This window comes from Acomys russatus, chromosome 1 (genome assembly GCF_903995435.1).
Source record: "Acomys russatus chromosome 1, mAcoRus1.1, whole genome shotgun sequence".
NCBI lineage: Eukaryota > Metazoa > Chordata > Mammalia > Rodentia > Muridae > Acomys > Acomys russatus.
This window is the reverse complement of record NC_067137.1, coordinates 116633961-116646911: the sequence shown is the minus strand read 5'-3', so window position 1 is coordinate 116646911 and position 12951 is coordinate 116633961. Positions and strand designations below refer to the sequence as shown.

At 44.5% G+C, this 12951-nt stretch overlaps 1 protein-coding gene across 3 annotated transcripts in view; it reads right to left on the bottom strand.

Annotated features, from left to right (window-relative positions):
- Window positions 1–12951, bottom strand: part of Evl (Enah/Vasp-like) — a 130410-nt gene that overhangs the window by 82661 nt on the left and 34798 nt on the right. The window contains exon 1 of one of the 3 annotated variants that reach the window (XM_051151272.1): window positions 6593–6729. The exons of 1 other annotated variant lie outside the window; for it this stretch is intronic. In XM_051151272.1, coding sequence (XP_051007229.1) covers window positions 6593–6615 — 23 coding nt within the window. In that variant the 5' untranslated portion in view covers window positions 6616–6729. Of the gene's footprint in view, window positions 1–6592; window positions 6730–12951 lie in introns of those variants that run through there. One more of the 3 variants, XM_051151307.1, reaches the window with a different exon arrangement.

The window sequence follows — 12951 nt, the reverse complement described above, 5'->3', positions numbered from 1 at the left end:
AGGAGCCCTCCTACACATAACCCCCAAAGCCCCAGACAGGTAGCAAGGTGAGAATGACTTCCTGGGGTCTCACCATCTGTTGTTCCTGTAAGCACTGAAGTCAGTCTCTGGGCTTCAGACCCACAGCACTGGCTCTGCTTGAGGAAGCTCATCACTCACTTTGTAATGTGGAGGCTGACTGGTGTGTTCTGCTTTGCTGTCTTGGAAGCTGACTTGTTTGTTTTGCTTGTGGTTTGTCAGACACTAACAAAACTGTGGCATCCATGAAGATCATCTGTGTTTCTCTGTTCTCAGCTCCTTTGCTCACTCTTAACTCCCTACTCTGTGCTGATTTCCTCCAACCAGGTGTTCCTACTGTCATCTATAAAGACCCACATGGTTGTGAACCTGAAAAGGCTCTAGGAAATCAAAGAGTGAGCCTCACAGTTAGGGATGGTTTAATTCAAATTCTGCCAGCAGATATCTAATACCTCCTACATGAATGGTGATGATATGTGTTGAGATAACCCCTTGACTTGAAGTATTCATGTTTCCATACACCCATGTCTACAGAAACCGATCAGGGCATGGTCACTCTGCTCCAATACCTGTGCAGAGGTGGACATAGCACTGAGAAGCAGGAAGAGTCAGTCACTCTATCCTAGGGGATTCTTTGCTCTTCCTCTGTCCTTCCTACAGCCATAGAGTATGTGACAGGTACCATGACTGATCCTGAGATCCCAGAAACTGTCTTTGAAAGACTGTGCTGACTGCTAAGGCTAGGTTGATTCACAAGACATTATTGCAGACATACAAAATATGAAACTGACCAGACCTCACTCCAACTTCTGGGCAACTTCATGCAAATTACTAACCTTTCTCAAATTGTATTCTTGTTTTCTTCATTCATTTAACACATTTACTAGAACCTATTACATACAAAGTACTAGGGAAACAGCAGTGGGCAAATGGCTGACATATGAAATCAACATCTAGACTATATATATGGTGTTATGTGACAATAAGGCAAAGAGGAAAGAGGGGGAAGGCCCACAGTGGAGGCCTCACTTGAGTGAAGGGCAAGAGAGAGAAGATGGAGTGCAGGCAGCATCCTAGAGAGGAGCGTGCCGACCTAAACACCACAAGACTGGTATGGTTAGTGTGGCTAGAGTGGCAGAGGCCAAGAGTGCTGCTGAGGTGAAATCTGGGCACTACCGAGCCAAGTTGGCCAAGATGTGCAAGGCATCATGAAAGTCTGGGCTCTCCCACTCAGTGACAAAAGAGTACAAAAAGAGTACAAAAGTCACATGACTTGAGTTTAAACTTCTAAAAGGAAAATGGGTGAGACTACAGGAACAAAACAGGAAGCCTGGAAAAGACAAGACTGCAATGGACAGTCAGTAAAGACAGGGGGCAGTTAGAACAGCAATGGCAGTGAGTGGCTGGCTGGGTATATTCTGAGAGAGAGCTGACAGGATGAGATGGAAGAGTAAGAAAAAGGGCACTGGCTGGACTGTGGATGACTTGTTCTAGAAAGAACAAGTTTGGGAAAAAGTAGAAGAGTTGTGAGCATAGCTAAATGTAAGTACTTATTAGGCTTCCTGCATTGATGTCTAGCAAGCAAATGGAATGATGGGTCCAGACTTTGGAGGCAAGATCTGAACCATACTCTTCCATCCAACGATAAGATCCTATGTGGATTGACGTTACCACGTAAGAGGTAACTGACAGCATCTGTTGACTTTCTTTTCCCTCCATTTCCCTACTTAGCCTATTTCCACCTTAACATCACCTAAGATATAATTCCCCAACACTGTGAAGCCAGCCAACTGAAGTGCTGGTCCACTTACCACCTGCCAACAGCCCTGAACGTGGGAGGGGTCAGCTCCGGCCCTTGACACTTGCACGGGTGCTTCCGGCTTTCCAACTTCCTATCTTATCTGATACTACTCATTTTAATTCATGTCAACATTCTAGCAAGTGGGTAGGAAAAAATTATAACATTTCCCAAGACTAGATATAAATCAGAATTAACAAAGAAAAAAAAAGTCAGCTGGAGTTTGAACCTCAATCTTTCTATGTTTTGTTTTAAAACAAAACCAAAACAGACTCAAAACAGTAACTTCCATGTTACTGATACATTCAAACAGGATTTTATATCCTGGAATTGGTGTACAGGATTCCTTCTGGAAATAAATCAAAATTATCAAGTACTAGGAATTCTGAAAAAGAGAGGTCTGTGAAGTTTATGGAAATTCTCCTGTATCCATGTCCCACTGTCTGTAGGAACATTGGAATTACAGGTGTGTGCTACCACACCTGTGTCTCCTTGGGTTCTGGGGATTCAAACTCAGGTCCTTACATGTGTTCAATAAACACTTTGCTAAGCTAGCTCCCTAGGTCTCTATTATGTTTTGTTTTCCCCTTTTACAGCAAAAACATTCCAGTATCATAGAAAAGCAAAAATAAAACAGCCAAACACAAATGACCCATGTTTACCACTACAGAAGTTTGCCTGGTATTATATTTCTATGGAGGGCAAAATTCTATAAACACCAGGAAATGTCTGTCCTCTCCAGCTCTTAGGATCTTGTAAGTCTAGGCCTAGGGCACAGGTAACCATAAATTCCCTATGTGCATAGGGTGCTTGCTGAGATACTTCATAGCTTTGTCAGGTCAGCAATCAGCTGTTCTGCATGTTCTTCTGGTCAAGCACATAGTCCAGTGTAGATCTCAGGAGGGCATCAAGTTAACTACATGGCTTGCTTGCTCTTTACTCCTCTCAGAATCCTGGTTAAATATATAGTATTGATTGCTTAGTATAGCCCTGCTGTATGTCAAGCAATGTTAAGTGCCAAAGAAAAAAAGTTTAGGACAGATAGGATTCACCAAAGCTCTCAAGAAATGCACAATCCAATAAGCCCAACATTTTGTATCAAAATTAGATTCCTTTTTTTAGATCAATGTGGCCCTTGTGCCCTCAGTGTTGGGGGTGTGTATGGAGAAATATGTTCACCCATAAAACCTAAAAGCACAGGTAGACAATCTGATGGAGCCAACCCAGGGTCCTCTTCTTCCTTTATCTTCTGTATAAAGGACTGGTATAATTTGTAGTTTATATTATTCCATCTCAGGTGTATGTCAGCCAGGAAACAGTGGCACACACCTGTAATCCCAGTAAGCAGCAGGCAGAGGCAGGAGGATCTCTGTGAGTTCAAGGCCAACCTGGTTTACAAAGCAAGTCCAGGCCAGCCAGGGCTACGCAGAGAAATCCTGTCTTGAAAAACAAAAAACAAAACTAAAATAAAACAACAAATAAGGTCATCCTGTTTCCAGCTGAGAAAATTGACACTAAGAAAGATCTAGACACTTGCTAGGCCCACAGAGGCAACAGCAGCAGCAGCAGCAGCAGGCTTACAAATCACTGTTCATCAGGATCTCTACAGAAGCTCTGCATGTCAAACTCACCTGGCCATAATTTAACCTCATAAGCACACATGGCTGGTCTACCTGCGTGTAAAGCAGGTTATCTGAGGATTCAACCAAACTCACACCAAAGATATGGGAAGCTGGGTGCAATGGCACAAGGCTACAATCCAAGCACTTGGGAAATAAAGTAGAAACATCAGAGTTCAAGGTCATCTTGGCTATATAGCAAGTTGGAGGCCAACCTGGGTTCACCATGAGACCCTGACTTGAAAACAAACAAAAAGAGAGAAGGAAGGAAGGATGGAAGGAAGGATGGAAGAAAGGACGGGGGTAGAGAGAGGGGGAGGAGTCAGAGAATAAAAGAAAGGGGGAAAAGATGGGAGAGTTTGCATCTGTATAGACCACGAACAGGCTGGTTCCTTGGCATTCTTCTTTGGACAATATAGTATAGTAACTACTTACACAACATTTACATGTAGTTGGCACCATAAGTAGCTTAAAGGTGATTTACGGCATTCAGGAGAATGTACAGAAGTGACGTGCACATACTTCTCCGTTTCATGTAAGGTGTCCTGAGGGAAGTTCTGAAACTGACAGCCTGTAGACACCAAGGGAGGGCTGAACTGCAGCTGCCTCTCTGCTCCTGGGGCTCTTTGTGCCAGTCCCCCTCCCTGCCTTTGTCCTGAAGTTCTCCTCTCTGGGACAGTCAAATCTGTCTGTTCTTCCTAACTCAATGGATCTGAAAGTCTGCTCCCTAAACCTGTAGTACCAAAATCACCCGGAAACTCATTAGAAAATTTTGATTCTCAAGTTCTATAAAAATTTTTTATTTAGAACGCCACAGGATTTCCAGTAAGCTCTCTGGGACTCTAAAATGCTGAGAGCCAGCCTGAACTAAACTAAACTACTACAGTCCCCTCTAGTCCAAAGGATGCCCCTCTACTATCACCTGGTTACAGGTGCACAAGCTCCTGACTGAAGCTCATCACTGTCTAGTACCATGCAGCTGTACCCAGCAAGATTAACTGCAACCAACGTGGGCAGAATCCTGAGGCAGGGAATACCTAACGCCCATTTCTAGTCTGCTTTTCATAATGTCATCTCCATTTTCTCACTTAATCTGGGTAGCTTAACTCCTTTCCACCAGGTCTTTCTTGGCTTTGGGGTCAGAGCCTACCACAGTGAGAACAGTTTCGTTGCTCCATATACTTCCTTCTTAACCACAAATCCTGATGGGACTCTAAACTCAGCTCAAAGAGGCACTGAAGGCTGACTCTATCTTGAGAAAATGCTAACAACAACAACAAAAAAAATCTGAGCTTCTCAACAGTGCAGCTGTCTTAGTACTTTTCTATTGTTGTGATAAGACACAAGGCAACGAAAGAAGAAAAAGTTTATTGGGGGCTTACAGTTTCAGAGGGTGAATTCATGACCATCATGGTGGGGAGCCTGGCATCGGGCAGACATGAGCAGTAGCTGAGAGATTACATCTTGAGACACAAGCTAAGAGAATGGCGTGGGCTTTTGAAGCCTCCAAGCTCACCTCCAGTGGCACACCTCTTCCAACAAGGCTACACTTCCTACTCCTTCCCAAACAGGGGACCAAGCATTCCAGTATATGAGTCTATAGGGGCCATGCTTATTCAAGCCATTACAAGGGCTTTCCATAATTATAGAACTTCCATAACTCTGAAAAACGTTATTACATTTCTTTGTATGTGTGCATTATATGGAGGCCAGAGAACAACTTGCAGGATTCGGTTCTCTCCTTCCGCCATGTGGGTCCCAGGGTTCAAACTCAGGTCCTCAGTCTTAGCTACACACACCCATGTCACGTTGACTCCTCTTACTACACCAAAACAAAGATAAGCAAAGCTAATCTTGAGTCCAAGACAAGAGCTCGGAATTCCTGATTCATTCCAAAAGTTGCATCTACTACATCACACCAGACACTAAATAAATGGGTCTCTAAGTCTCTAAGGGAGCTATTCTAAAGCACTGAGTGTGGTCACCCTGTAAGGGCACAGGACTCACGTCATCAGGGCACGTGGCCGCATGGAAAGGCTTTCCTTTCTGCAAGTCCACTCCATTCAGAATGATGCAGACACATGCTCTGAAACAAAGGATAACTTCCTGGACCCTCAGAGCAGAGGGTGGAGACACTCTTCGCAGCTTACTTTTCTATGTGGAAATCTAATGATCCTCCATCTACTCTCTTGGTTGGCTGATTTTTCTCTTACAGGTTTGGTGTCGATTGCAGTAACATTTTGAAAGAACAAAAAAAAAAAAAAAAAAAAAAAAAAAAGGCCTGTGAAGGTAAAGCTGAGGTCCTGACAGTCACCCTCTGCCAATCAACACGGTATTCATTTATGCCCAGTTCTAAGACACATAGAAATTCCACTGGAAAAAGGAGGAGCTGTCAGAAGTCAGACACAGACACAGACGTACATGCTTGTCCATAAAAACGGGCACAGAATGATGTGGCTGCCCTGTTCTGCCTCCTTTAGTCTCATTTCCTAGAAGCTATGTCTGTTGGCACATCCTCTCCTACCATCAGACTCAGGGAGAGCTTCCCCCCGGGAAGTGATAGAGGAACAGAAGAAAGAAGTCACAAAGGATCTAATCTGGAACATTAATGATGACAACAGCAGAAGAGCCCTGGAAAGAAGCACCCTGCTAACAAACGCTGTCAAGGCACGTCTCAGAAAGCAGCCTGGCCACGGCTTTAATAACAGGAAACCAGAGCCAAATCCAACCCAGCCATGTAGATCCGTTTGCAGAATTTTTCATCCTCGCCGCTACAGTTCCTTCTTTTTTTTTTTTTGGGTAAAGCAGCAGTAGGCTGCACGAGTTTGACAAAGGAAGAAAACAAAAGATAGCAAAAGACTCATTCTGGACACACAGTTGCTGTTCTGTATTCATAACTCTACACCAGAAGAGCAGCTCACAGGATGCATGAGGTGGGGTCCTCCACAAATTTTCACAAGATCAAACCAATTATCCATGCTGCACTTCCATGCAGTAAACATTGCCGACCCTCACCACCTCAACAAACCCCACCAAATGCAGACAAGAAGCCTTTTTTGTGTGCAGAACCTGCCAGAGCCTAAGCAGTCATTACACAGCAAAAACCTAGCGAGAACAAAAAACCTAGCATCGGACGAAGAGAAAACCCATAACATACCTGAATTCTTCAAATGCAAACATGACCTAGTCAGAGGCAATTTCCTTGGATTGTATGACAGCCTTTTTGGTACCGGGGACAACCATTTAGTCAGTCAGATGGTGCAAAGTGCAGGAAAAAAAAAGAGGCAAGGTTTCCACACCCCCAATATTCTAAAGTAAAAGGCTCTCTGCAGACAGGGGCCCTGCAGCCTCCAGCTCCGCCAGCTGCTGACAAGCGGCAGCTAACAGGGGAGGCAGCTAGAAAACCATGTGATCATTCCAGCAAGTCTGATTAATGCAGTGAATGCTTAGACTCCAGGCTGGGAGCTGGATTAGTCTAGAGAAATAAGTCGAACCCAGGGTGCGGCCAGGATCTTGGGTAAATCACGTATCACAACCCACCTCCATGAATTGTATAGAGTGGGGTGGGGCTTCTGCAATGAGGATTGAGACCTTGCGCTGCTGTGATCTAATGACCTCATCTTCCCAAGGCTGTTGCTGCTACAAAGACACAACCCATGTCATAAATGAGCATCATATAGGTGACAGCCAGGCTACCTTTCAAGGACAGCCAGAGCACAGAACAATTTTTCCAAATCCAGTATGCTACCCTGCAGCTAAACTAGCACAGGTGCACGTGCTGCTCAGTGCCACAGTCAGGCTCACACTCACCACAGTGCCATGGCTAACATGACCCGTGGATTAGTGGACTCCTTCGTTTGAGTGCTCATTTGCTGGGTACATGATGTCAATCCCTTCAAGTACAAAAATTGCTGTAACCCTTTCAGAACAGAAGAAAAGTGAGATGTCAGCCAAAAAGGAAGAAGAATGTTTACCCGTCTGTAAAGCTCAGGCTGGCGAGATTTGGCAAATGTACCAAGGTTGCCTCCTGAAACCTGCCATGAAGGAAATTCTTCAGCATTTAGATTGCAAATCTTTATAAAATAAGGGAGGAAAAAAAAACTTGAGTCATTCAACATTTTTACAAATTAAGTCAGTTGCTAACTGTGCTCTGGAGACTAACCCTTCTCACACCTACTGCCTGAATTCTGGCCTTCAGCATTTCTGTATCTCTCACATCAGTAACCGGGCTTCCTTATCCCATTCTGCCCTGAAAAAATCTGTCAGAGCATTTCCACAAATCTGATTTTGATGCCACCTTATTTTAACCCTGTACCCCCAAGACTGAGTAAAAAATCCTGAGTCATGAGGTATTGATTCTTCTATTAAAACTTCACAAACACCAAAATCAGCCAGACATTTTTGGTTCCTCCTTTCTTGGTTGGTCCTGGTTGGGCCAGGTACACAATCAGCTGCCCTGTGGCTGCAGAAGCACCTGCTTCCTCTGAGGTACTGAGGACAGTTAGTGGCTATCTTCTCGCTGTGGACTGTGTGACATTATGGCATCCTACATGGCTCTCCCGCATCTCTGGGAGCAATGGCTCGGACACTGGCTTGTCTAACTAACATGCTCTACTGCTGTCTTAATACCAATGAACCGTCTGGTTCAAGCTCCTTCCAGAGAGGATTCGTTCAGTAGATGGGGAGCAGCTAATGGCTCTAAGAAAGGTGTGTTGTGGTTTGGGTGTGAACTGCACTCGTCTGCTCAGGTTTGAAGGCTTGATCCCCCAGATGGTGGCACTGCTCTGGGGAGATGCAGAGCCTTTGGAGGCAGGGCCTAGCTGGAGAGAGTGGGCTGATGAGGGTGGAACTTGACATTTACAGCCTGGCTCTGCTTCCCGTCCCATCACTGGTTCCTGCTCTACTAAGCTAGAGCCCCGACCACAGGTCCCTACTACCATGGAGCTGCCTGCTCCCATTGCTTCTCTGCCACATACCTTCAAGCATGAAGCAAAATAAATTCCTTCTCCTTTAAGTGGCCTCCTGGCAGGTCTTTGTTTGGTCACAGAAACAAGGGAAGTGATAATGTTGCAGGGCTGGGATACATGACCTGTTTATGTTCCTAAGTAGTTGACCTGAATGTTACGATTACCAGACTTAGGGCAAGAGACCTCTAAAGGCTTAAACTGTTTAGATATGCTCAGGGGCAACGCAGGTAGACACTTGAGCTGACAAGATGTTGGGACCAATGGGAAGAGGAGCCTGCCTCTCAGACTAGGCAGACCCTTCATCACATGGTTACTTCATGTTAACTCCAAAGTGTGAGGAATAGTACCTAGTGAGTGGCCAAGGCTTCTAACAGCCCAGTCTTCTCTGGAATGAGAGTACTTCTGTGACCATGAAACGTTAAATGACCCAAATGGTCACTCCGAGGCATCCGTCAAAGGCTCAAGGCGTAGAAAGCACATACTCCTACTTTGGGACTTAGTTTTCCTTTGTACTAGGAAGAAATAACCACGTATTAATTTTTCATCTACTTATTCTTTAAATTAGCACTTCCATGCAACCCTAAACAAGACAAATGCCTTGTATAAATACAGAAAGGCTCTTACAAAGGGCGAAGGAGCCTAGAGCCCTTCTGCGAGGTGTCGCCTGCTATCCAAACACATCCCTGGAAGACAGCCAGCCTCTGGCAGGTCCTGTTAGCACTGGCTCTCTCACCATACTATAGACCCTGGCTGCACTGGTCAATCTAGTGCCCTCTTCCTTCCACAGGCATAGTCCTGCAATAGTTCCTGCAGCCAGCCCCTGCAGCTGTGGCAGAGCTGCAGCTTCCCCAATGGCTGCTTAAGGCATCTCTAGAGAAAGAAACTTGAAATGCTATGTATCATGCAGACATTAGCCCAACTTTTTCTATGTCCCTGATAATTTTTAAAAGCTAAATGAGAATATTCTAAACAAGTGACCATAGGATAACACGAACACCTGAGTTTTGGAAGCAGCATATTTTCTTCTGTGAAATAACCAATTTTCCGAGAAAGCAAACTTCTGATCTATGTTGCTCAATCCCACAGGAGACTAAGAGAAGCCTTTCAAATCCTGTTGTCCTACCAGTTTTACTTGGCAACTGTTTTCCCTTTCACATTTTTAGGTTGTGGGCACACAGCCATGATGTACGTGAAACAAAATGAGAACTGAGCATATGAACAGAGTCTGACGTGCCAATCAAGTAAAACAAGAAAGCTGTCCTGACATTTACGGATACGAACATTCACTACTGTGCTGTGTTGAGACAGAACAGGAGACACAAATGGAAACCAGCATCGTGTCTAAAAATACCAATCGCGTCCCATGGCCCGACAGGGGTGTTTCCAATGAGTAGAAGACTGCATGGTAAGAAGCACTTGGGCGTATCCTCAGATGCCTGCTTCTTTCTAGGCTCCCCTGGCTCTAATTAATACCCTGCTCCTACCCTCCCTCCAGCCATCCCTCTGCACCGCTCTGCAGCATCTTCCAGTGAAAAGTCTCAGCTCTACAAGCTAGGCGGTCAGCTTCTTCCATAGCCTCACTGTCCTAAACTCCAGCCTGCCTCTCACACCTGCTGACCTGGATGCTCTGCATGATGGTCTCAGCATTGACTTGGCTCCGTATTTCATGCACCCCCACTTCCAGTTCTCCTTAGTCCCCCAATTCGGAATGCTTCACCTTCCTCTACAGTGGTTACAGGAAGGAGGGGCTCTGAATCCTAGCGTGTGCTCTCAACTGAGAAACCTCAAGGCTTATTCTTAAAGGCTAAGTGAGCCTCAACCTCCACATGCTATAGTGGGGAAGACAGCACATACTTTGTGGAATGCTGTAAAGACGAGGAAACACATGGCACACACTAATCACATGTTACTGCATATGTATCAGAAGACTGCCAAGTCCTCTTCCTGATCAAACCAGCCAAAACTCAAACACCACTCGAAAAGAAATACTTATTAAAACAAAACAAAAAGCTCTCACAAATTGTCTTATGTTAAGCAGCTTGGTCTAGTACAGGCCCTAGGCCTCTAGTGCATAAGGTCTGATAGGGCTGGTTGAGGGGAACTGAGGAGGCAGCTCCAGAACCCACCAGATATTACAGCTTATCCCAAGAAATATGCATACAACCTATGGTAGTTGATGAGAATGGCTCCCCATAGGCTCATACTTTGAATATTTGATTCCCAGTTGGTGGACCGTTAAGGAACGATTAAAAGGTGTGGCCTTGTTAGAAAAGGCGTGTCACTGGCGGTGAACTTATTGAAAGCCTAAGCCAGCCGGGCCCAGTCTTACACTCTCTCTACCCACAATGTACAGATCAGATGTGAGCTCTCAGAGCCACGCTTCCTGTCATGATAATGAATTAACCTTCTGAAACTGTGGCAACCCTAAATCCTCCTCCACATTTCACAGTTCAACTGGACTTCCAGTGATATTTAACTTTAAAATAAAAGTGTAAACTAAAGGGACTCCATAGCTTTATTTTGAGGAAATCTAAATTAAGCCACCAAAAGGAAATGTTCTACTAAAAGCAAACATAATTACATCTTAAAATTCACTACTGCTCAAAAGTGAGGCGTTTCTGTATTCCCATCCACAATAGACTCTTCCGTCAAATAGCCACTGTGAGATTTTTTTAAAAATTCACTTAACAAATGCTTGAAGGAGGAACTGAAGACAAGGCTCTGTAAAGTGCTTATGGCACAAGTAATAAAGACCTCATTTTTTTATTTTTTTATTTTTTGGGGGTTTTTCAGCATCAACATAAAAATCCAGGGATGCTGGGACAGGCATGAGGACGGAGTGGGGATGGGGGGTGGGGTATTTGTGCATGCCTGTAATCCCAGCACTGAGGAGGTGGAAACAAGAAGAGCTTGGAGGCTTGCCGGCCACCGGTCTAGGTGAACTGGTGAACTCCAGGTTCTGTGATAGTGTCTCAAAAAGTAAGGCTGATGGAAACCCTAAGGAAGAAGATATCTAGTACCGACCTCTAGACTCCATGTGCATGTATACACACACACACACACACACACACACACACACACACACACACACACACACACACACCACTGTGGAATAGAACAGAAGACCTAAATGTAAGTCCACACAACTACCACAACCTAAATTTTGACAAAGATTTTAACAAGTGGTGCTGGAAAAACTAAGCCTGCATGTAGAAGAGTGACACTAGACTTGAATGTCTCATCCCGGGCATGCATCCCATGGACCAAAGGCCTGAGCATTACAGCTGTTGTCAGGTTTGGCTGGACAGCTCTCTTTGCAGTTGGGCAGTGGTAACTACAGAGGCTCACAACTGGTCAGTGTGATGAGAACAAGTGACAACCTAATGATCAGCCATAAATTGGACATCACCCCCACCTCCGGGCTCCATCCCTCCTGAGTATCTACAGGCAATTAACTTTGCTAGAGGAAGAAAAGACATTTTCTCCAATGCTATAGCCATTGAGAGGTGCCTGTGCTCCCATGAGCAATCCTAATGTAACTTACTGGGTTATGCAGCTGCAGTGAGAGGGATAAGGAAGGGTAACAAATTAATCAGCTCAAAACACACTATGCAGAAGTGTGATAATGCTCACTGTGTATAATCAATATGTTCTAAAAAAACAAAAACAAACAAAAAGGTGATGGGGCTGGCAAGATGGACTAATGGATAAAGTGCTTCCTGCCAAGCCAGAAAACCTGAGTTCAGTCCCTGGGAACCACAGGGTGGGAGGAAAGAGCTGCCTCCTGTGAATTGTCCTCTGACTGCCACATATGTGCTATGACACACAAGTACTTTCTTCGCAGTCTCCCAAATAAACAAATGTTAAAGAGAAAAGAAAAGGTAGCATTGGCCTCAGCTGCAGCAGTGGACAAAGCAGCATGGTTTCAATTATGCATTATTAGAGGTAATCTTTCTCTTTTTTTAACATTCATTATTGTTATGTATTGAGTGTTCTTCCTGCATGTTCACCTGTAGGCTAGAATCACATTACAGATGGTTGTGAGCCACCATGTGGTTGCTGGGAATTGAACTCAAGCCCTTTAGAAGAGCAGGCAGCGCTCTTAACCACTGAGCCATCTCTCCATCCCTGAGGTAATCTTTCTTACCACTCAACTATTTTATGTGGTCTTAGACTATAATGGAACAAAGGCCAAAAACACTTCCATATATATATATATATATATATTTTTTTTTTTTTTTAAATGAAGATTACAGCTGGTACCACAAGCCAAGAAAGCATAAGCTCTGTGAGGAGGAACTTGGCACATTCCACTTTTCTATTCCAGGGTCAGACATGGAGCATCACTTAGCCGGTGAGTTAAGCAGACACTAGTGGACATAAGATGTTTCACAGGAAGATGAAATTGGATCAAGTCCGCAGTCTTCAAATAAGAGATTATCCTTCTGAACAAGGGAGCTGTTTCAGTATTGTCCTGATGTACTAAAATTTGTCAGGACAACATTTCCAGGAATAGATGGAGAACCAGGAAAATGAAAAACACGCAAAC